This window comes from Penicillium angulare, assembly GCF_028827245.1.
Source record: "Penicillium angulare strain IBT 27051 chromosome Unknown utg000005l_segment0_segment0, whole genome shotgun sequence".
Taxonomy (NCBI): Eukaryota; Fungi; Ascomycota; class Eurotiomycetes; order Eurotiales; family Aspergillaceae; genus Penicillium; species Penicillium angulare.
The window spans coordinates 4866692-4889263 of NW_026623164.1; the positions used below are offsets into that span (position 1 = coordinate 4866692).

Sequence of the window (22572 nt, forward strand, 5' to 3'; positions counted from 1 at the left end):
AAGATTTTCTCGAACATCAAAACCTCCATATCAAGACTGACCGTGGAATCAACACAACTGTTGTGTGGTGTTATTACATTCTTGGAATGGGCACGAATGTCCGGATGGGAGGGGTTGTCGTGAGGTTCGGCGACGAGCCCCAGATCTTTGTGGAATATTGTAAACCACTTCAAGTGTTTGCCTCCTATTAGAAACGACCAAAGATAATGAGCTATTGTTTCAATTATCGCAAGTTGACGAAGATCCGCTTCTCCATAGTGAGAATCGAGCAAGTGCGCGAGGCTTCGCGCGGAAGATCATGCTTTTGGCTAGCGTAGACGAAGGAAGCATCGAGTCACAAGCACATTGTATAGCTAGGGCTTGCATTCAGATGCTTTCAACCAATAAGCATTTGGAAAGTCTCAAAGACCCGAAGTTGATTTCTATGACATCGCAAATCAGGGAGAACATATCAAAGTTAGTGGCCCTGCTTTTCGATACCCCCGAGCTGCAAATTACTGGCGTACCCGAGCTCAAAGATTCTGCGAGGTCGGGAAGGTCATCTATTTTGTCAAACAATAGAGTTAAATGGGTGAACCTAGCTCTTGTGATTATTTCATTTGTCAGAGTGAAAGATTTGAGCAAATGCGAAAACCTACCACTCTCTCTAGATTCATTTTGGGATCTAAACGAGAATTTCGAAGTTCATGTGAGCGGAAACCAACTCCAGGGACCACCGCCCGAAACACTTGCCTCATTCGACATAATCGCGCGTCTTATTCTGGGAAGCCACTATGTCCAGGATGATGTTGGGAGCTCGGCCCTTCTTAGTGGGTGGGAATGGAGTATCTTCCTTGATTCATCATTCGACGCTGTAGATCCAGGACACGTGCGGCCTGGACTACTCCACATCCAAATGGATGTTCCCGCACGCATCGTAGATAGTGAGAGTCAGCTCAGCGCGACTCTTATTGGATATCATGGACGCGATGTGTTCTCGGTTGTTCAAGTGTACGAGTGGAACATCACTGGAACAAGATCCAAAAAGTGGAGGTTAGGCTTTCGAAGAAAACAAAAAATGTACTCAAAGTTTACTATCATGGAACAATGTCCATGTGAGAATGTTCTCCGAGATGAAGACCGATATCAAGTCGGTTGATAAGTTCATCGCAAATGGCGAGGCGGGGAATAATGCAAACCACTGCACTGTCATTGGGCAGAAGTATCCTCCAAAATCCGAAAGAACTCAGACGCCCAGGAAAGGCTGTTTTACAAAGAGCTGTCTGAACAAGATTCGAGGGTATGGTTCTTTTTTGTTGCCAGGAATTATGTTTTCCGTTGGCTGGCAATTGACGGCTTGGATCAGTTAAAGGGTGAAGAAGGAGGATTCGAACATATTTCGTGTGGGAAGAACTGCTGTGTCAGGTGCGCATGTGAAAGTGTTACTGCCAAAAGCCTTGTGCTTGTGTGATGAGTCGCTGTTTAAGTTGCTAGTCTCGAGTCCCGCAGTAGAAGAATGCCTTGAAGGTTACGATATGGTGGAGATAAATAAATCAATATACTAGTCACGGTGATCATTTTTGAGGATCTCAGGCATGGGATGAAAAGAATATGAATAAAATGAGTGGGCCCGGGTCAGTATGAAGGAGCACTGATAATAAGTCAAATATTGCTGATGTTGGGCTATTACTGACCTTAGTTAACTGCCGGGGCGGACCGTGCTCCAAAAAGTGACAACTATGGCGCACAGTAGTAAGGCTTAAATGTTTACAGTAACAAAACCGGAGACTTGTGCCTTGTACTAAGAATTGCACATAGAGGTGGAGGCCGCGAAGCATTGTATTTTTATGCCTCAGGAATCCCGTTCACCCCTTGTTGTTTCTCTAGTCACGTTTTTCCTTTTTTAGAGATGGATGTCTTTCTTCTGGTTGGTTGGATGGCATTAGCATCAATGGAGACGAGCCCCTATCCCAAAACAGGCAGGATCCTCGAATTGGATCTGCGCGGCCTAGTCTACATGCGGGCCAAGGTGCGACGCCATTTCTCTTCCTACTGGACGTTGACCTGTCAATCCTTGTTCAGCTACTCCACATCACTGTGGTTGGCCGCTCCAGAACCGCGTTTTGGCGGGTAATTTGGTGATGGTGGGTGGACCTTGCGGATGGGGGCGAAAATGTGAGAGACTAAAATATAAAGCGTCAAGTTTAACCTGCCTTAAATCTGGTTTTCGTCGCGTTTCATTTGATCACTCCAACAGTCGTGATAGGGGGAGAAATCCATATTGTCTGAGATCCTATATCTGTGCAACATGGGAGGCAACCCACTCCTTGATCCGCTTCATTACGCTACTCCCCAACTACGATTAGGGCCACCTGTGACGTATGCTACCGCGCAACGCAGCCTTAAAGGTTATGATTACGGTTTGTGTCTTCATACATGGTGATAATGTTGATTTTAAGTTCGTGCCAGCGCTAATAAAAGATTTTTACAGTAATTGTGGGAGCCGGCGCAGCTGGCTGTGTTCTTGCAGCGAAACTTTCCGAGGATGAAAACACATCAGTTCTTCTTCTTGAGGCTGGTGGTGACAATGCAAATGTGCTTGCGTGCAAAGTTCCTCTCATGTATTCCGAAATGTTTCATACTGAAAATGACTGGGATTACTATACTGCGGAACAACCTAACTTAGCATCCCGTCAGATTTACTGGCCCCGCGGACGGTTGGTGGGAGGCTCATCATCAATGAATACTATGATGTATCATCACTGCTCACCATCTGACTTCGACGAATGGGCATCTGTTCATGGCTGTGCTGGATGGGGGTACGATGATCTTGCTCCGTACTTTCGTCGCATGGAGAAATTTACTCCCAATCCTGCACGCCCTGCGATTAATCTTGAACACCGTGGCTCAGATGGCGCGTGGAGCACTGGATATACATGGCTATCAGAGATAGGTGAGAAAGGCTTGATTCCCTCATGCGAGGCTGTGGGCATTCCCGCCAATCCTGATATTAACACCAAAGACGGCACTCTGGGTGTTACTCGCTTCCAAACCTCGATTGATCAAAAAGGGCAGCGCTCCTCTTTGGCGACTGCGTTCCTCACGCCAGGGGTGCTACAGCGGCCAAACCTTTATGTTGCGTGTCATTCTCATGTAACCAAGGTACTTTTCGACTGTCTTACTAGCGAAACTCCAACTGCAATTGGCGTGCAATTGCAAAAGAGCCGCGACGGCGAGCTCTTCAATGTTCATGCACGACGTGAGGTCATTCTCTCCAGTGGAACAGTTAACACTCCCCAGACCTTACTGCTCAGTGGCATTGGTCCTGCTGATGAGCTGTCTGGGCTTGGAATATCTGTTGTGAAAGATAACAGAGCAGTGGGGAAGAACCTGAAAGACCACCTCTGCCCTACTCCCATAATTTGCAAAGCCAACCCTTCATACACCTTAGATTACCTCAGGAACCCCATCAAAGCTTTACCGGCTCTTCTTCAGTGGAAGATGTTCGGAACAGGACCGTTGACTAGCAACGTTGGCGAGGTTGCTGCTTTTATCCGAACAGCGGATTTCAATTTCCCTGGATCAGCTAGCGGGCCCCCAGTTGATGTTACTTCGGGCCCTAAAAGTCCTGACATTGAGTTGATTGCCGCTCCGCTGTCATTTATACATCACGGCGAAGAGGCGCACCTTGATGCCGAAGGAGTGTTTACTATAGGTCCCATTCTTCTTCGTCCTCTCAGCACCGGAACCATCTCTCTCAGAAGCAGGAATGCGTTCGAGCCACGTTAGTGATCTATACGAAACCACCGCGAGAGCTCTTTAGCTAATGAATAACTTCTGCAGCAATTATCGACCCAAGGTATTTGTCAGACAAATCTAAAAATGACATGAAAGCCCTCATGGCAGGTCTACGAGTTACTCTCAGAGTAATTCGTGCCGCACCTTTCCAAAAGTACCTTGAACCAGTCCCAATAAACGATGATCCAACTTCCTACTGGTGGCCGTACTCAAGCAGCGATATTGAGAATATCTCGGACGAGGATCTTATCCGCTGGTTGAAAGAGAAGGCGTTCACACTCTATCATCCAGTGGGCTCAGCACGTATGGGCCCCGACGCAAAGACCAGTGTCGTTGACTTGGAGTGTAAAGTACATGGAGTCAAGGGCCTCAGGGTCATGGATGGAAGTGTTTTTCCGCAGCAGCTTAGTGGGCATCCGATGGCACCGATTGGTGCTATGGCGTTCAAGCTAAGCCAAATGATCAGGGAGGGACACAGCGCGAATACTCCAATAGATAAAACAGTTTCAGGTGGTGGGTTGTAGTGAGGTGCAACTATTTTGCGGAGGGGGCTTACAGTACTGAGATGGTTCCAAATAGACTGGAGCCCCAGAGCTACTAGTAGCTCATTCCTAAAATGTTAGAGAGTTCTAAAAGAATGTAGTAGTACTCTTCACATGGTTGTATAAAGCTTTACTTGGGCGTTCAAAGGTCTTGGGTCCCAAGTTCCAAAATTCTAATTCATTGACTGCTTCCCTTCAGAATTTGAATTGGTCTCTATATAATAGATGATGTGAAGTATTTATTCAGGCCCGTACACACGCTAGGCGCACGTGATCAGCATCTCTCATCCTCAAAAGCAACTGGAGATCAACGTCCTGAGTGGTAGCCAGGATTCTGCTACGAGTCTGTCCACAGGTTTCTCCCGGGCTAGGAACAGCTCGTACCCGGTAATGACATAGCAACTTGGCTATGACTGCCACAAATTCAACTTGAGAAAACTTGTTTCCAGGGCAGCTGTGTCCACCATCAGCCCACGGGAAATAGGTACATCGCGAAGGCGTGACAAGCCGCTCATCAGCAGGAACAGTCGAGCCCAATGTTGGGGTCACGAGTCGCTCAGGTTCTAGTAAGAGTGCTGCGTCAGACTCAGCTGTGGGTGAGTTCGTCACCCATCTTGCTGGCCTCCAGACGAATGGGTCCGCCCAGTAGGAAGGACTCTTGTGAGTGTGAATCAAATTGATAAGCACTCCTGAATTTTGAGGGATCATGATGGTTTTATCGTTGAACTTGAGGGGTTGAGGTGAGTCATAGGCAATTTTCGGAAGAGCAGGCACTGGTGGGAAGATGCGGAGAGTTTCGAGCTATTTATGTCAGATGAATATTCATTCTTCGATGATATATGGATTGACTTACCATGAGCGCTCTGCAGCGGTTGAGCTTGGGGTATATCTCAGAGTATTGCCCTTGGAGGTCATCTGGGAACGATTCCAGCTCCTCGGCCACCCAATCTTGCACCTCTGGGTATGCAGACAAAAGCAGCATTACAAAACTCAGGGTGTTAGCCGTGGTGTCGTGGCCAGCAAAATTGATAACAAAGATGTTGCCAAAGATCTCATCAATTGAGAGCCCTTTCTGTGGTTCATTGGGTGTTTCGGTCTTGGTACTCGCGTTCTGAATATCCATGGCTCTTACCAGAGTCGTCATAAGACTCCCAGATCCAAGCTTGCCTTCATTCAAGGCCCTGGTCTCATCATTCAGCATTGTAAGCATATGGCCTTTGAATTCCTTAGCTGCTCTTCCAAGTACTTGCCACGACTTCGGGGCAAATGGCAGGCTAAGAAGGTTCCGTGGAGCAACCATCAAGAGAATAGCGTTGTCAAGAATAATTTGTAAGGAGTCCCGATAGTTCGCCGGGCCATCCTGCTGCTCCTGCACACTTAGGAACGGATATGATTTGCGAAACCCAGTTGCAGCCAGAACGTTTAATGAAACCGTGCGTGTGTCTTTTGAAACGCTGGTTATCTCGCTCGACCCTTCTCCCACCCACACATCCAGCATTTGGCGACCCTGCTCGACACTCTGGTCCCAAACATAAGACATGACATTTTCATTGAATGGAGCAGCCACGATCTTCCGATGGCGCGCCCAGTCCGGTCCGTTAGCTGTCGAAATGCAGGGGCCATAGACCTCTAACACCTCTGTTGACCAGGAAAAATTAGTTTTCGATGAACACCAAGCGCAAGATTGATTCCACACATACTATACATGATACTTGGGCGAACAAAATCAGTTCGTCTTTGAAAAATATCGCAAATGGCCTCTGACTCCGCCACAATTAGTGTGATTTCACGGGGGGTCGCGAGAGCCCAAACGGGCCCGTAACGGCGATGGGACTCGCCCCGGTCGTGAAAGAACCACCCACGACGGGAATAACGCCCGAAGCTACCAAGGCTGAAAGGTAGTTTCTCCAGCAATGGCCATACATGGGGCTCAAGAATCATCCAAGCGAGGTTTTGCGCGTCGACGCACAAGCGTACGACTGGGATGCCCATCGCAGAGGCTCGACGATAATGAATTTCCATCATCACCATACTCCACCCGAAGTACAAAAGGGCTAACGCGCCCAAAAAGATCAGGATCATTTTCTCTGGTCAGAGCGCCCAACGCGTTCGGGCAGTAAGAAACGAACGTGAAGGACTTTGGCAATTTTGAAAATGGGAGAAAGTGAGGAAGGGTAGGAACGAGCTACGCTCGCAATTATACTGAAATGCTGCCCCGCTAGGCATTAGAGCTAGTCAGCTCGCAGACTACTGCCCTATTAGGATAGACCCAATTTTGATAATGACGATTAGTATACGGAAGGCCGTGGGGGCCACAGCTCTTTTTGCCTTGGTGCCTTAAGAATGAATGATCCCCGGGCTTTTCTGATAGGTTCAACGTTTGATCCAACAGGCATTCTCAATGAAGTGGCAGTTAAGGCTCATGGTGGTGCTGGTTGTTACGTCGAGTACTATTACTACAAGATGATATTTGTCTTGGAATTATATTATCTTCCCTCTATGGATATATCCGTTTTACGGTCAGTCGCGCTACAACAACAAGCAGAGTGATTATGGCCCCCGGGGCCATTGCAATCATCTTCTGACACTCAGTGTCTAAGCGCCTGAGCAGTGGCTATTCTCAGTCGCCCGTAAGGCTATGAGACTTAGATAGTGACCTGGTATATAGCTACACCCCTGTCTCTTCGACTGTAGTCGAATTTCTTAGCCGGATTCGGGACCTGGCTGGGCTGAGAAGCCAGCCCCTTTTCATGGACCCGGCTTAGCGCCAATCAAAGGGCTAGACAAGGAGCTAGAACAGACCATGATCTACGTTGGTTGACTGGGAAGTGCCATTGGTATTCGAGAGAATCCCCACCCTGACGTCTGTTTGGCACTACCTACCAGTCACAAGTGAGTTGTCTATTGATGCAAACACCCTGCAGTGAATAATAGGTCAAGTATTAACTCTGTCTTTTGTCCGATTTGGCAACTCCGCTTGTTGTCCGATTTGCAATTTCGATTGCAGTTATAGTTCTGCAATTTGCAGGATTGTTTATTCTCCGCGAAACATACCCTTCCTATATCCTCAGGAAGCGGGCTAAAAGTATCCGCGAAGAGACAGGCGATCCTTTACATCAGACTGCAGAAGAACGAAAGAACAACACTCTAGCCCAAGGTCTAAAAACATCGCTTATACGGCCCTTCCGCCTTCTTTTTATGCAGCCTATTATTCAAGTCCTCTCTGTGTATACGGCCTACGTTTATGGGCTTCGATATCTTATGTTATCAATGTTATCAACCCTCCCTACTCTTTGGACTGATCCTGAGTATTACGGAGAGAATATTGGTATTGGGGGATTGAATTATATCTCGCTCGGCTTAGGAGCCCTACTAGGCTCCCTCATCGCCGCTCGTCTAAATGACTATGCCTATGCCAGTCTCAAAGCCCACGATAGCGGTTTAGGAAAATCCGAGTGCCGATTGCCTTTACTCGCTATCACCAGCATCTGTTGTTCAATTGGTCTTTTTATCTACGGATGGACAGCTCAGAGCCACCAACCCTGGATAGCTCCTAACATCGGCGCATGTATCTTCGGTGAGCCGAATATGATAAGCTTTCAGTGTATGCAGACCTTCACCGTGGACACACACACGAAATATGCAGCCAGCGCAATGGCTTCGGTATCAGTTCTGCGGCCGATATATGCTTTTGGATTCCCTTTATTCGACCCATGCTTGTACAACGACCTTCATTATGGGTGGGGTACTAGCGTGCTGGCATTCATTTCAATAGCTATAGGGTTCCCAGCACCGATCTTTCTTTGTGTATTTGGCGAGAGATTGCGAAAAGCCAGTCCATATGCCGCTGGTTAGGCCAGTATCATAAACAAGAGAAGGAGGGCACTCAGCGTTCATGTAAGACGTTGAGTCAATCAATTGGCCAGAATTCCACAGGGTCAGTACATCCGATGGTACAAACTTCGCACCGTAGCTCAGGATTCGTTTTCGCCAACCCCAGGATGCCTCCGGTCTGTGCTCACAGATGCCAGCTGCACAATTGTCAGAATTACACAAGAATTCGCACGCATTGAAGACAGAGATGGTAGCGAGTGGGTCGAGAATCTCAATGTAACCCTGTCTTCTGGAAACGGCGTCGAAGTGGCTATGATACCGAAGTAGGACTTGTGTGTCAATCTATATGGTCTAGATCGCAGCAATCTTTTACACAGCTTGGACAATACATGAAGAATTTAGATAAACATATAATAGTAGAAGACTACGACCGCCGTTAGAATTGACATGTAGAAAGATAAACTGGGTTTAAAATTGAGATGCAACGTAGGTGTTGAGACAGAAACTACATTCTACATCGGAAGACTCCTGTCCGACGCAATTTACGCACGCTTATCAAGAACTAGCCGTGGGCCCGATATTCGTACGAAACCAGGGCCATTTGGGCGGATCCTATCAAGATACTACAAGTGCTAACTCTTAATCGTTATGATATTCGCCCATGAACTTACAATGTTCCCCAGGTAGACTTCATGGAGGCCAATCGCCTATTGCCGGTGATCGTATGTATTTTGGAGGGTTTGTACTTGCAAGCTGAGAGTTGAGGGGTTTGAACGTTTCTGTCGCATATCACTCTTCAAAATGCCGTGCAACATGATGTGCTACAGCGGCTTCGTCGCCTTCAAAGACACCGCACACGGGACATGACGCAGTTTCTGTTGTTGCCTGAGGGATGGCGGTTGTGTCTAACATACCGTTGTCCCTCTCATTCGAATTCTGCTCCGTCCGTGTCTTTCCACCTCGCTTCTTTCCCTTGGGAGGTCGTATATACATGTCTAGCCCAAGGGGTTCCGATGAAGGCTCTTCGGGACCGTCAAGACGCATATCACGCGCAGTAAAATGATTGTATCGTCCACCCGTCATATCGCCTCCCTCTGTTTTTAACTGTATACCCTCTTCCCTTCCTTCGGCTTCATCTTGCGTTGAGTCGGTTGGCTCGTCAGCGCTACGTAGGCTCTGTACCCTTCCGACGCGCCCGTCAGTAAGTCGCACTTTGACACCCCGCGGATGGTCTCCTCGTGTGAGCAGTTCGTCAACTGTGCCTGATACTGTGCGCCCTGTAGGCTGGTCGGCTTTGAGTATAATGTTGACGAGTGTACCGTGGCTGATCGATCTCGAGGGAGGCACGCGTGAGTTGGAGGGGCGCGATCCACCGCGGCCGCCGGGTCGCTTTTGGCGATTCATTCGTGAGTCGATCTAGGAGGTCATGGGCAGCACGACGTGATGAAGTTGGTGCATTATGGTTGATGTGGGTAGGATTTGGATTATGTCATCCACATATCCTGCCTGTGGCCTGGTAAATCAGGCGATAACAAGCCTTCATAGATCAATTTGCAAATGGTGCATGAGGAAACATGACTATTATCACAATTCTTTCTATTTGCTGATGTTTCCAGTATCTACCTGAGGCTACGATTTCAAATGGTCATTTTTGGTAAATGTCAACATTTGTAATGTAAACTTGATTTTAGCCAATATTTAAACATTGAAGTATACGACCCGGCATTGCGAAAGACGGATTGAATTGTGCTATTTTCTACATTAGCTGGAATGGATGTCTTTCTAAAAACTCCTCAAACGTAGAAAGTTTGCCCCTGGCAACCGCACCCGCCTCAGCGACTAACGCCTCAGAGTCAGGTCCAAAGTATCCATATTCATCCATGAAGCTAAATCCCTCCACAAAAACATCTTGAAAGAAAGGCAGGCTTGTCCGAAACTCCTGAGTGGAGACCTGCTTGAAGACAATATCTCTTCCGGTACTCTTAGAAAGAAGTGCAGCAATCTCCTCTCCGGTATACAACTTAGTAGCAGCATGGAGTCTTTTCCCCTCGAACTTAGCAGGGTCAGCGAGGATTGCACCAGCAAACTTTCCGGTATCACCAACTGCATCGAGCAATGGGAACTTCGCTTTCGGAGAGGTGTGACGAGCTAGTACATAAGTACCATCTGCAGCTGGTTTCGGGGCTAGAAATGTTTGTGCTTGAAAGTTTTCCATAAACGAGCCGAGTGAAAGAAAGGCCTTTTTGATAGGAAGAGTACGAATATACTGTTCGGCTGCGGCCTTCACATCAAACGGGACGACTAAGGTATATTTTCCCTTGGAGATGTCATGCACAGATGGTAGCGTGCTCCAAATGATATAGTCAACGCCTTGTTGAACAGCGACGTCAGCGATTCGCTTCGCGTTTTGTAGCTCGACTTCATAGGCGCTGGCGCTAATGTCTGGCGTGGTCATGGCAAAGACAGTATGCACACCGGTTAAAGCCGTGGCCAGTGATTTGGCGTCGGACACGTCACCTGCGACAATATCGACGTTTCCTTTTTCTTTGAGGGCCTGGGCTTTCTCCGATGTGACGTCGCGAGTGATAGCCCGGATTTTGTACTCAGGGGAGAGTTTTGAGTCATTCAGCACATGGTTCAAAACAGAGCTTCCTTGTTGGCCAGTGGCACCGAAGATTGCGAGAACTTTTGACATTTCGATTGTTGAGTCGGGGATCAATGAATTGCGACGATTAGGGCACTGTAGTGGATGATGGAATAGAACTCGCTTTTAAGACTGGAGTGCTCGGGAGGGGGAATGTCTCAGCTTAAGAATGGATTGTATAGACTATATACTAAAACATTGGGATGTACTGATTTCCAGGTCTTGGATTAAACGCGGATGCATACTGAGCTCACCCATACTGTCATAGCTTCCAAGGATGATCATACTAGAACATTGTGGAGTGCGACGGAACTTTTCGATCCTTCAGCCCCCACTGGGGGTTGCAGGCCTACTAAAAATACGGGACTTGAATTCCTATCTCCGAAGTATTGCCAAGCAGGCCATCGGATTTACCGTTTTGGGCCGTCAATTGTACACTTAGATCCACACCAGAACGCCTTCCCGTTGCTCAGACCACCTTTTCTACATTCCCGCCATTCACGGCATCCGGCCAAGAAAGAAATCCCAAGGAAAGGCATTGGTGATATTTTATCGCCTGATTGCTAAGCCATACAGCGGCTTTATCAGCTCGAGGATTTCTACGCTTCGGCGTGCAAGGTATCGCGACCGAGTGCTCGGTGATGACAACTAAATCATTGATACGAAGCGTGAAAATAAGTGTCCCTGATTCGCTTCTTATAAGCCCAACAGAGTCATCAAGTTTATCTTTTGAACTAGCAAGCTTTTGATGATTATTAAATGATATATTAGAAATAATGTAGGTCAAATTATGTGTTTTTACACCAATCTGCATCTATATCGCTGGGTAGTATATGCTACTAGTAGTTGTATATTCTTCTAAGATCCAATCTACCAACTTGGGCTTCAAGCTCTACGGAGCCTTCGCATGTCAGCTTTGAAGAAAATTCATTGAAGTTGCAATTCAAATATCAAACTTTTGGACATTGACTATTTTGTCCCTTGCCAACCGATGTTTACAAGATTGACAGATCTAGGGGCTTGGTCTCAGTATTTCTCGGCAGCCAACATGATTTCCCCCGATTCGACGTTTTAAAGATAAATTCTTGGAAAATTCCCAAGATAATGTAAGCTTCCGTGGATGTGGGTGGCTGAGGAACTGACGCGCCAAGAGCATGCAATCCTTGGACGGGCCCATCAAGCCTCAGTTCTTTGATCCGTCGAGCCATACCCATTCATATTTTTCAATTGTGTAAGATTGAGCTCCAACTTTCTTCACTAAATGTCTTGGGAGGCCTGTAGGAGTAACAGTGTGATGCGTGATATCACAGACTTATCATATGAAGAGGTATCATTTTAAGATAATTCTTGTCAATGACTTGAAAAGGAACTCTTTGGGGTCTTTGTAGCTGGATTTCCTGGTTTTACTCGTGGATCTGGGCTTCTGGTTAGAAATTCCCACTTATCATAAGGGTCAGGAGTACACGATAATCCGTAGACAAGCTTTTTCTGTGCCAAACCATTTCCTCTGGTGGACTATGTGCAGGCGATCTTTCCTTTTCTGCCGACTAGCCTTTTGGAGATTGACCTTTCTCAACAGGCTATTACTCTCAGCCGATCGACTCATATTTTTTTTTCGCAGTAAACAAAGCTGTGCAAATTCCTTTAACAACTCTTTGACGTTATGCAGTGGTTGACTGAAACCTATTGGTGGCGTGCTAACATCCTCGGTCCCTGATCTACATTACTTGCCCTTAAGAATACATACTGGGGTCACCGGATGGGGCGGTGCAGATACTAAGGGCGTGTTAAGCAGCGTAAAAAGTGTCCCACTATGTTTCGTAAAACTCGCCTCTTGAATACTATTCGGGTAAAGTGAATAGGCTCTAATTGTTTCATCAATTGCTTGTTCAGGTACGATGATATCAACTCCAGTGGGGTCTGGTTTTCTCCTCCTAACCATCCAACTGCAGATCAAAGGATTGATAGCCCTCATTTTACTAGACAAGGTAGGATGTTTGATTTTCGCAGATTCGACTTTTTTTAGAATGGGGCGGTCGTCGTTACATCACTGCTGGGGGCGCGATTCTTTGAGCAACACGATGGGAGGTAAGTATATGCAGTAAGAAGTACCAGAAATAACCCAACGATGACAAAATTGAGAGAACCCAGCTCGATGCATTGGCTCTTAAGAAAAACCAGGTTGTTGACAAGGGGAGAGAGGGTAAATAGGCTGCACCAATTGCCAAGACAGTAAAGGATCGACGATGCGAAACTCCGGGGAGTGGAGACACCCAAGCGCCCCATACACACCAGGCTTAAAGGGGCGATGGCAACGAATTCTATTTTCTTGATGACCTGATTTCAGTTCTTTTATTTAAAGGCATGAACCTGCACTGCGAGAGTAACCATAACAGAATTCTTACAGCTTCCAAAGTTGTTTCCAAGTCTATTTCCTGGCAAATCGGTAAACTACCTCCTTTCTATCCCACCTTTCATACACACCAATTTAAAATACAAGCCGAAATGTGTTATATCACCTATATGTTGCTCAAGAAGAACAAGGCCAAGAAGGCCGCTGCAGCTACAGCCGGAGATGGTAACACTCCGCCACGACCAAGGGAAATCGAGAGAAAGGGGGCTCCCGGCTATTCCTATTCGCCCTCCCAATCCGACCAGTCATCATACAGTGAAAAAAAGATACGCAGACGGGAAATCTAGTCTGAGTTGGCAAATATTTTGAGTGTAAGTTGTTAAATTCTGTGGGAAAATTGGCGAAGGCGTATCTGACGATCTATGGACATAGTCTTACATTCGACAGGCTCGAGTAAGAAACCGACCACCAAGACTGTTTTTTGCGGACCTTTTGATATCCAATTCTCGTCAATCTAGAGATACCGGCCTTAAATTGTGTCTTGTTGCCTTGAGTCTTTTTTCACATTGTTTTGCTTTTATGTACAATTACGATTTTACGATATGTATGGCTCACTACCCAAGAAGGAAGCCTACATGAACCATGGTCAACAGGTCATGCGTTTGTCATTTTCTGGAAGGGGTTATCCATCTATCCTCCTGTCTTTTGTTGGTTAGTTGCGAATATCTTACGATTTTCATTATATAAGCCCATTTTGAATTCTCAGCAATTCACCGAATCCCCCTTCTTTTAGAACCCAGCCCCAATGGTAAGAACTTGAGTAGCCAACAAAGCCCCCGGGACCGGAGTCCAGGTCTGAAGTGAATAAGGCAGAGCAACGTGGGCCAATTTGTGGGATTGAGCCTTTTTTCTTCTTTCTCTTTTCTTCTTTTTTTTCACATTGTGACGACCCGCTCTCATAGTGTTATTCACTGAAAAGGAGAAGCGGATTCATAAAAGCGAAGTCGGGGCATACAACCCGCATAAAGATTTTGAACTCTAACCCAATCGATAACTTTGAGATCGGAGAAATGACGACTTTGATTGATCTAGTTTGATAGGATTATTATACAAGTTTCGAGAATCTCAAGATTATTTATAAGAGTTCAAATAAACGGGGTATTCAAATGCAATGAATAGTTACCTGGGCATTTTCCAATAATCTGCGTACTGCTAACTACGAGCGGCTATGGAGATGTGACTAACACTTTCATGTCTCGTATACTCACACTGACCCTATCTTTGAAAATTGACACTCTACAGACTTCGCTATCTTACATCGAGAATATTATTTGGTCTCAAATCTGGGCTTCACCGGACAGGTCTTTTCATTTTGTCTTGACAGAACTTGTATTTGATTTAGACGAATACTAAATGCGGAGCCTCTATTGTAACGAGTGGAAACCATGTTCATTAGGTAGTAGAGCCCTGGAGGCCCCGGGAGAATCACATGTGTATCATGATGATATCCGTATCCAGATAACATTGAACTCCGGCGATGTAGTATTCTCATGGATGATATGATGTGGACACTATTGAGAAAAAATCCAATGTATGGAAAACAATAAACAATAATCCGAGACCAAGTCATAAAGGTGGTAGGTAGGATTGAATATTCAACGAACATCCATCTTTAGGTATCGCCGGTGCCGTGGACCCACAATTCCGAAGTCCTAGTTTATTTGACCATGCTCGGAGGGATTTAAGCGTGCCGAATATCCGCAGTGACCTACGCCTGCCTTAGTACAGTATCGATGTGGATTCCAAGATCGGTTAACACTGCGCTGCAGACTTTTGTTCAAACGCTGAGCCCCGCGCATTCATCCCGCCGATTCAGTATGCAACGCGCATAATCGATGTGGTTACCCAGTGAGGCTTAGCGTGTTGAGGGGGCTGAAACTCAAATCTGATTTTGAGCCAATCGGCGTTGATAAAACACGCGCTAGCTTCAACCCTCTGTAGAAACACCGCCAAGAGGCTGTGTTGGATGCTGGATGTTGATGTAGCAAAAATTGATGAGCAGAGTACCGCGTTGACGGATGATATAAAAAGGTAGCTAAATTCGCATTGTAATCTTGATACTTTACTTCTCCTCATCTACCTTCACACTTTTATATTTGCTTAGGAAGATTCAACTCCATTCAAAATCATCATGAATGCCGGTCCTATTGGCATGATTGCCAAGGGAGTTGGTAGTGGTATTGGCTTTGTGAGTGAAACACACAAATATAGAAAAGCGAAGAAGGCAGCACAACAAGAACGAGAGCTTGAGAGACAGAGTCAGCCGGGGCTATTCGAAGAACGCGATTCACCAAGTCACGTCCCTCCATCTTCTTCCCCATTCAACACGTTTTCACCATATGGCTCAAAGGAGGACGAAGAGCGCTACAATTTCACTCCTACAAATGTAGCTGAACGCTCATGGCAACTTGATGAAGCGCAGGATCATGTTATCGTCGAAACCAAAAAGCCCCGCAAGAGCAAAAGTGGCGTCGCAAATCCTGACAAACTCATCGCTGCTTTCCTTCAACGCCAACCTCCTCCTTATTGCCCTGCACCGGTACAACTAGATTATGTGCGCCCTATCCCAAAACTCCATCATCCAGTCGCAATACCTCAGCGACGTCCAAAGGATAAAGCACGGGGTTTTATCCATGCGTACGCACCGGACTTGCAAAATGTGGGTATTGACCAAGAGACTTGGTTCGACTTCGTTGAAACATTCAACGAGGCATGCCTAGCTAATCCGTGGATTAATGCCATTAACTTGGCAGCGCTAGCAGCTTCACCGTTGCCTTCTCTTGCCTCACAAGCAATCTCAATGGCACTTATGGTCGCAACAACTGTTGCTATGGAAGTGCAAGGCCGACACCGGTACGATGGCTGCCTCTTCTTTTTTCTCCGGTCGCTCTTTGGAATTAAAAATGTCCTAATATTTTATCGTGAATTTTAGACAAAATAAAGCTCTCGACAAACTTAACGAAGAGTTCTTCCGACCCCGTGGTCTCTTTTGTCTTGTAATGACATGGGACGCTGAATCTACCAGTACTCGCACTAATATGAATGTTACCGATACTATCCGAAATACAATGAATGCCCAAGGCCGAAAATCACACAAGTTTCAATATTCAAATGGTGTGACAAACGGAATGGAATCTATACAGACTGCAGAGCTTGTCTTCCCGGGTCTTGATCTTCTCGCGACGATGGGAAAGAACGAACAGGCAGGGTTCAAAAATAAGATGAAACGTGGAAAATTGTTCGTTGAAGATTACATGGACCGTAAGGCACAGGCAAAATTCGTGAGTATCTGTCCAGGCATTTGATCTTTTCTTTGAATTCGCTTGTTAATTTGACTAGTATTCGGAAAATCCAGGCAGCCATCTCAACCAAGCTGGAAAGCCAAAATTCCACTCCAAATATGGTGACCCAACGCATGGTATACACAGTGGTTTCGCTGGAAGCACAACCGGTCAAAATGGCAGACAACGAGGCGGACTTGTGGAAGATCAAAGCAGCGGTATGGGAGGAAGGGGCGATAGCCAGAGTGGTGGCCTTCTTGGTATAGGAGGTCAAGGTGGTGGTATGGGAGGACGTGGTGACGGGCAAAGAGGCGGTACCACTGGTATCGCAAACACAGGCCCAATTGGTGGTATCATTGCACTCGTGGGCATGGCTGTCAATCACATGAGCGAGCGTAACAAATCGCAAGACAGCTCGAACAGTACCGTCAGCGCCTTCAAAGGCAATGGTGCCAAAGACATCGAGCGCAGCACCAGCAACGTCAAACAAGACAGCATTTCTAACCCCGATGGACCTATCAACAACATCCATAACCACTATGTCAATCACAACCACAACCCTGTCGACGCCTATTGCCCCATCAACACCAACAACCGCACCATCTCATCAAATTCACCCTATCAATATTCTAGACATCCGATATTTGAAATAAATGCAGAATACGGAGAAAACCGACATGAAAGACAAGCTGCTGATGCGGGATGGTCTAATGAGCACGCGATGCAACATCCCCAATATCAACAAACTGCCGCAGGTGGAAGTGGATGGCAACCACCAAGTCATCAGTCAACAGGCCCTCAACATCAGCAACTTCCCCAATATCAACAAGCCTATCAGTATCATGAGCCACAATATCCGCAAACACAATATCAAGTACCGGCTCAGTATCAGCTACCGCAATACCAGCAACCCGTTCTCCAAAATGCGCAATACTCATCTTTTGGAGGGCAGCAACAGTATATGCATATTCAACCAATTAATGAGGAACAATCACGCAATGCACAAAATGCTCCAATGCCAGGGCAACAGCAGCAGAACCAACAAGGCGGGCTCGGTGGAGGGTCTGGAGGTATCAGTTTGGGCAAGCTTTTCAGTTCGGTAAGAGTTGCACTTATACTTCCCAGTGATTTATTCGGCGATAGATACTAACATCCCGATACAGAAAGTACTTTACTTGATGGTAGTCAATATGCCTACCGACGAAGAGATGGCCGAAGCTCAAAGGTTGTCTGCCAATTGGAAGCTTCAGGGTCAGCAACAGGAGTTGTAACGATGAATTTCAATTTAACTTAATTCAATATCTTTATGGCTTCTTTACAGGCAGCTTCATAGAGTATTATTTGTGTCGGATAGTCGTCTAATCAATTTTTGTTTGAATTTTCAAGAAATGGTCGGATTTTGCTAGATAGATGCAGTCAGATCGGGAATATACTTGTCTCCACTGGAATGATTTTTACGTGAACACGTATCACACTATTTGACTTATGCATGTCCAAAGTGATACATGCATATACAGTGCATTGTGTCACAATGCAAGGCGTGATACGAGTCGGGTAGAATTCGAAGTACACAATACTGAACACACGCGAGCCTCGCGTCTATCATTTGTACCAGTTTGTTTGGCTACCCTCAGCAATTCTACCCCAGGTCCCCTGTAAATTCCAGAAGAAGACCCTCCAATGATATCTCATTAAGTATAAAAATGTGGCTTTAGTCATATTTCAATGTCCAACGTAACAGGTTTCACCGCGCCCTGACAATGCCGATCATCGCCCAATTCAAACATGTAGCGCTCTAAATTACCCCACTAATCACCTAATTACGAGAAATGTGAAAGTGACCAGAAAGTGATTGATCATTTCAAAAGAATTGTAAAAACTTGGAGGGCTCCTAGAAAGACTATTCGAATTATTCGGGTCATAAATTTAGTTTCCCAGCTGAGAAAACTGCAATTGACCCAATTCCGTGAATAACGACTCTCTAAAGTATGGGGACCGATGAGAATGATATACTTCAACTCGCCGAAGACATCTCGGTAGCACAAACCCCTTTGAGACACCCATCTCCCAACTCTCCACATATCCTGGTCATTGGAGGCGGAGTCACTGGTTTGGTTACCTCCTGGCTCCTCCTTGACCGCGGCTATATCGTCACTATAGTCTCCAAAGAATGGGCTAGCTATGGCCTCAGACAACGCTTAACATCACAAATATCAGGCGCGTTGTGGGAACTACCCCCAACAGAATGCGGCGGTGTTAACGCAGTAGAACAAAAGCTCAATGATGGTGACCTCAAGACCGTCCAAGAATGGGCACAAGAAAGCTTCAAAATATACGCGAAGTTGGCACAGAATGAAGAAGTTGCTCGTGCTTCTGGTGTCAAGTTATGCACTTGCACCTCGTTCCAGACATACCGATTATTGGATGATGAGTTGAAATTCCGCAAGATGGAATTGGCGAGGAAGATTAGTCCTGATGGCTTTCAGTGGGGGCTTGATCTGGCACGGAAATACGGTGTTAATACTAGTGCTTTTGGGGGATTGAAGGATGCATATGAGCATCTTGCTCCGGTTATTGATACGGATATGGCTATGTCCTTTTTGATGCGACTTGTTCGCGTCAAAGGTGCAAGTTTTTATACGGATACCATTGTTGGGAACTTGATCGACCAGGAGGCTCATCTCTTGCGCATATATCAGGCTGATGCGATAGTCAATGCAACTGGTATGGCCGGGGAGCTAGCCTCAGACAAGGAAGTCTATCCTCTTCGGGGCGGTGTTCTCCGCGTGATAAATGATGGGTCGGACTTTCCCAAAATTGAAAGCTCTCTTATAGTGGCCGCTGATCGAAAAGACGATGGCACATATGGAGACGTGGCATTTGTTGTGCCGAGGAGTGATAATATTCTTATTCTTGGATCTATTGAACAAGCTCATGAGTGGGACTTGGATCTTAAGATTGACTCCCCGATAATCCAAAAAATGCGCGAAAGGTGTGAGGAGCTTGTTCCGGCCCTTAAGCAGGCACGTTTGGATCCTAGGTACCCCCTCGCACAGGGATTGAGACCATATCGCAATTCGAGGATTCGGGTCGAGCGAGAAGGACATGCAAAAAATGGACACCAGAGTCGGATAGTGCACTGCTATGGTCATGGTGGCGCAGGTTGGTCGCTTGCATTTGGGTCCAGCAGAGAGTGTGTACGGTTGATTGAGGAAACAATCGAGCGCACCAAAGGGAGAGACATCCGGGCTTCTCTTTAGCATACATAGTACGGCGTGAGTTTTATTCTTTGAAGGAAATGGGTGGTGAGTACGGGAATAGTTACAATTTTCGGTTGATCCCATTACAATTAAACGAATTTATGTTCAATCTTGACATTCAAATGTGTAGTATAAGAAAAGGAAATAGGAAGCGATTTCCAAAAAGACCGCTCAGTCATCAATATCGTCCACCATGTCAGAAAAAGGAAAAAGGAAAAAGAAATTTGAACAATTTAGGAATACCCTCCCAGCCCTTCAGTTAGACCTCCGACTTCGCAGGAATACTCTCCAAGTGAGTCGCCTGCTCGCCATTGCGCTTCTCATTAGCCTCCGCCTCAAGCTTGGCAAGATCACCATGCTTTGAGCCAGCAACGTCCCTCACATCAGTGTAATGCACAGATGGAACGAAGCCTTTTGACTTCCACGCAACAGGCACTTTAGCGTAAAGCTCATCGACCTGCTCCAGTGACAGTCCCTTCGTCTCATAAATACAAGTGTAAACGAAGATAGCGCAGATGAAACAGAATCCACCCCAGATAAAGAAGACTTTGGATTGGAGATTTGCGTTTCCTGGTCCATCGTTCACCATGTATGGTGTAGCGTAGGCAATAGCCCAATTGAGGAGCCAGTTGGTTGCTGTTGTGATGGAAAGACACTTTGCACGGGCCTTCAAGGGATACAGTTCACCTGTCACTACCCATGCAACTGGGCCCCAGGAACAGGCGAAGAAGAAGATGTATACGCAGACGAAGGCGATGAGGACCTTGTTGGCGACCTCGGAGTCTGCTGCTGTGCCGACGATAGCGACGATGAGTTGGGAAACACACATGCCAACTGCGCCGAACATGAGGAGTGGGCGACGACCCCACTTCTCAACCATGTAGAGACCTGGGAAGGTGGAGACCACGTTGATGATGTTGGTGATCAGTGTGATAACGAAGGAGTCCTTGATGCCGGAATTTTGGAAGAAGGTGGTGCCGTAGTAGACTAGGTCTGATGTTAGTATACACTCAAAGTGATTTGCTGGCAAGGGCTAGACTTACAGATGAAGTTGACTCCTGCAAGTTGCTGCAAGGCCTGAATACCACAGCCAGTTGCCAATCGCTTTCCAATGGATCCGCGCAGAATTTCAAGGTAAGACGCACTACCCAGCTGGAGCTCAAATTCATGGTTGGCTTGGATCTCGGCGAGCTCCTCAACGATAGCAGAATCGTTGATATCAAGGCGACGAATGCGAGCTAGAGCCTTGGCAGCTTCCTCTTGCTTGTTCTTCTTGATCAGGTAGCGTGGTGTCTCGGGCAGAACAATCATGCCGGCGACTAGAATAATGGCCCAGGCAAATTGAATTGCCACTGGGATCCGGTAGCAGCCGGTGTCATTGCGGTCCTTGGTAGAGTTGTTGACGATAGCAGCTAATAGAAGACCGAATGTAATGGCGAGTTGATAGGCTCCGACAATGGTTCCTCGAATCCACTTTGGAGCGGTTTCAGACTGGTACAGAGGGACTGAGAGTGGGAGCAGCAGGTTAGCAACACGTTTCAAGGTGTAAATTCAATCCTGAATGGGTGAATATAATAGCTTACTGGTTGCAGAAAGAAGACCAACGCCCAAGCCAGCAAAGAAACGACCAGCCACGAAAAGGGGGATGGAGGTGGACGCAGTCTGCAGGATAACACCGAAGCAGAACACGAAACTCTCAAGGATCATAGCAAGGCGACGACCGAAATGGTCTGCGACAGGGGCAGCACCAAGGGCACCGAAGAAGGTACCAGCGGAGAGCAATGAGACAATCATAGAAGATTGAGAAGAAGTCACATCAGGTAGATGGTCAGTAGGGTTGGTGTAGCCGGTTGAGAACATTTCCCGCCAGTATTTCATTGCGAGAATACCACTGATAGTTCCAGTGTCATATCTATAGAAAGAAAGAACCACCAATTAATATCAAGGATATTAAGATGAAGGTGTATATAATCACCTACCCGAATAGAACACCACCAAAGGCAACAAAAAGACCAATAATGATGGCTGGGGCTGCAGAGCCGACAGCATCATCAGGCTTCTTCAAAGCGAAGCCCATGATGAAATATCAAATTGATAAATATGGGGAGAGATAATGTTATCGAAACAGTAGACCAAGATGCAACAAAACGAGAAAGGCCAAATTCGAAAAGAAAAAATAAACAGAGGGCAGACAAACGGTTTTGTACTCCACTGCTTCCCTCCATCCACGCGGGGCAACAAACAAAATACAAAATAATAATTCAAAAAGAAAAATGAGAGGCCAAGAACGGGGAAATCCCCATCAAACGCCGAATCTAGAACTAGATCAGCAGACAACAGGGCTCCATGTGTTTTTTTATGGGCTATACACATGGGGCGGAAAGGGACGCAGATGCAGATGGTGCGACAGGTGGAGAAAGGGACTGGGCACTATAGAAAGGTGGGGACTAGAACGGCCATTGGGTGGCCATCTCAGATTAACTCGTTGGCTTCATTTGCGAACCCACGGAAAGGATCCGGTGGAAGATCCTATCCAAGGGATGGTGGTGGATGAATGTTCAATTCCGGACTGCATTGTGCCTGTGATAGACTGTTTTCAGACCAAGGACCGATGTTCGAAGAAGTAAACAATAATATCCTGGGTATATTCAATATAGGCCAGCTGTGAACAGAACTAGTGGCTGCTAGTCGTGAGTTGCATGCGGGAATGGGGAATGTTCGAGATGATGAAGTTGGGGTTAGGATCGGCGGAGCCGCATTGGGGATTGGCAGGAGTTTATTATCCCTTGTTGGCGGCGAGATCTCGAACATTGCACTTTGA

The 22572-nt window shown here is 46.5% G+C and overlaps 10 protein-coding genes across 10 annotated transcripts; 6 read left to right on the forward strand and 4 right to left on the reverse strand.

The window, feature by feature from the left end:
- Positions 1–298: 298 nt before the first annotated feature.
- N7478_009186 (uncharacterized protein) lies at positions 299–1138 on the forward strand (the record flags this gene model as incomplete). The annotated part of the gene is made up of 1 exon (XM_056925400.1): positions 299–1138. One exon carries the CDS (start codon positions 299–301, stop codon positions 1136–1138), a length of 840 nt encoding a protein of 279 aa, XP_056778126.1.
- Positions 1139–2287: 1149 nt separating this feature from the next.
- On the forward strand, positions 2288–4301 carry N7478_009187 (GMC family oxidoreductase; the record flags this gene model as incomplete). The annotated part of the gene is made up of 3 exons (XM_056925401.1): positions 2288–2399; positions 2471–3763; positions 3823–4301. The coding sequence occupies 3 exons, from the start codon at positions 2288–2290 to the stop codon at positions 4299–4301; spliced, it is 1884 nt and encodes a 627-aa protein (XP_056778127.1).
- Positions 4302–4562: 261 nt separating this feature from the next.
- N7478_009188 (cytochrome P450) lies at positions 4563–6401 on the reverse strand (the record flags this gene model as incomplete). The annotated part of the gene is made up of 3 exons (XM_056925402.1): positions 4563–5120; positions 5173–5957; positions 6020–6401. The coding sequence occupies 3 exons, from the start codon at positions 6399–6401 to the stop codon at positions 4563–4565; spliced, it is 1725 nt and encodes a 574-aa protein (XP_056778128.1).
- Positions 6402–7589: 1188 nt separating this feature from the next.
- N7478_009189 (MFS multidrug transporter) lies at positions 7590–8071 on the forward strand (the record flags this gene model as incomplete). The annotated part of the gene is made up of 2 exons (XM_056925403.1): positions 7590–7896; positions 7932–8071. The coding sequence occupies 2 exons, from the start codon at positions 7590–7592 to the stop codon at positions 8069–8071; spliced, it is 447 nt and encodes a 148-aa protein (XP_056778129.1).
- An 871-nt stretch (positions 8072–8942) lies between these two features.
- On the reverse strand, positions 8943–9557 carry N7478_009190 (YwbE family protein; the record flags this gene model as incomplete). The annotated part of the gene is made up of 1 exon (XM_056925404.1): positions 8943–9557. One exon carries the CDS (start codon positions 9555–9557, stop codon positions 8943–8945), a length of 615 nt encoding a protein of 204 aa, XP_056778130.1.
- A 352-nt stretch (positions 9558–9909) lies between these two features.
- N7478_009191 (NmrA/HSCARG family protein) lies at positions 9910–10848 on the reverse strand (the record flags this gene model as incomplete). The annotated part of the gene is made up of 1 exon (XM_056925405.1): positions 9910–10848. The coding sequence occupies one exon, from the start codon at positions 10846–10848 to the stop codon at positions 9910–9912; it is 939 nt and encodes a 312-aa protein (XP_056778131.1).
- A 2454-nt stretch (positions 10849–13302) lies between these two features.
- Positions 13303–13497, forward strand: N7478_009192 (uncharacterized protein; the record flags this gene model as incomplete). The annotated part of the gene is made up of 1 exon (XM_056925406.1): positions 13303–13497. The coding sequence occupies one exon, from the start codon at positions 13303–13305 to the stop codon at positions 13495–13497; it is 195 nt and encodes a 64-aa protein (XP_056778132.1).
- A 1844-nt stretch (positions 13498–15341) lies between these two features.
- On the forward strand, positions 15342–17762 carry N7478_009193 (uncharacterized protein; the record flags this gene model as incomplete). The annotated part of the gene is made up of 4 exons (XM_056925407.1): positions 15342–16063; positions 16143–16491; positions 16550–17590; positions 17655–17762. 4 exons carry the CDS (start codon positions 15342–15344, stop codon positions 17760–17762), a joined length of 2220 nt encoding a protein of 739 aa, XP_056778133.1.
- Positions 17763–18479: 717 nt separating this feature from the next.
- Positions 18480–19751, forward strand: N7478_009194 (FAD-dependent oxidoreductase; the record flags this gene model as incomplete). The annotated part of the gene is made up of 1 exon (XM_056925408.1): positions 18480–19751. One exon carries the CDS (start codon positions 18480–18482, stop codon positions 19749–19751), a length of 1272 nt encoding a protein of 423 aa, XP_056778134.1.
- Positions 19752–20010: 259 nt separating this feature from the next.
- Positions 20011–21828, reverse strand: N7478_009195 (sugar porter family MFS transporter; the record flags this gene model as incomplete). Its single annotated transcript, XM_056925409.1, has 4 exons — positions 20011–20738; positions 20795–21256; positions 21335–21663; positions 21731–21828. 4 exons carry the CDS (start codon positions 21826–21828, stop codon positions 20011–20013), a joined length of 1617 nt encoding a protein of 538 aa, XP_056778135.1.
- Between the last annotated feature and the right edge of the window lie 744 nt (positions 21829–22572).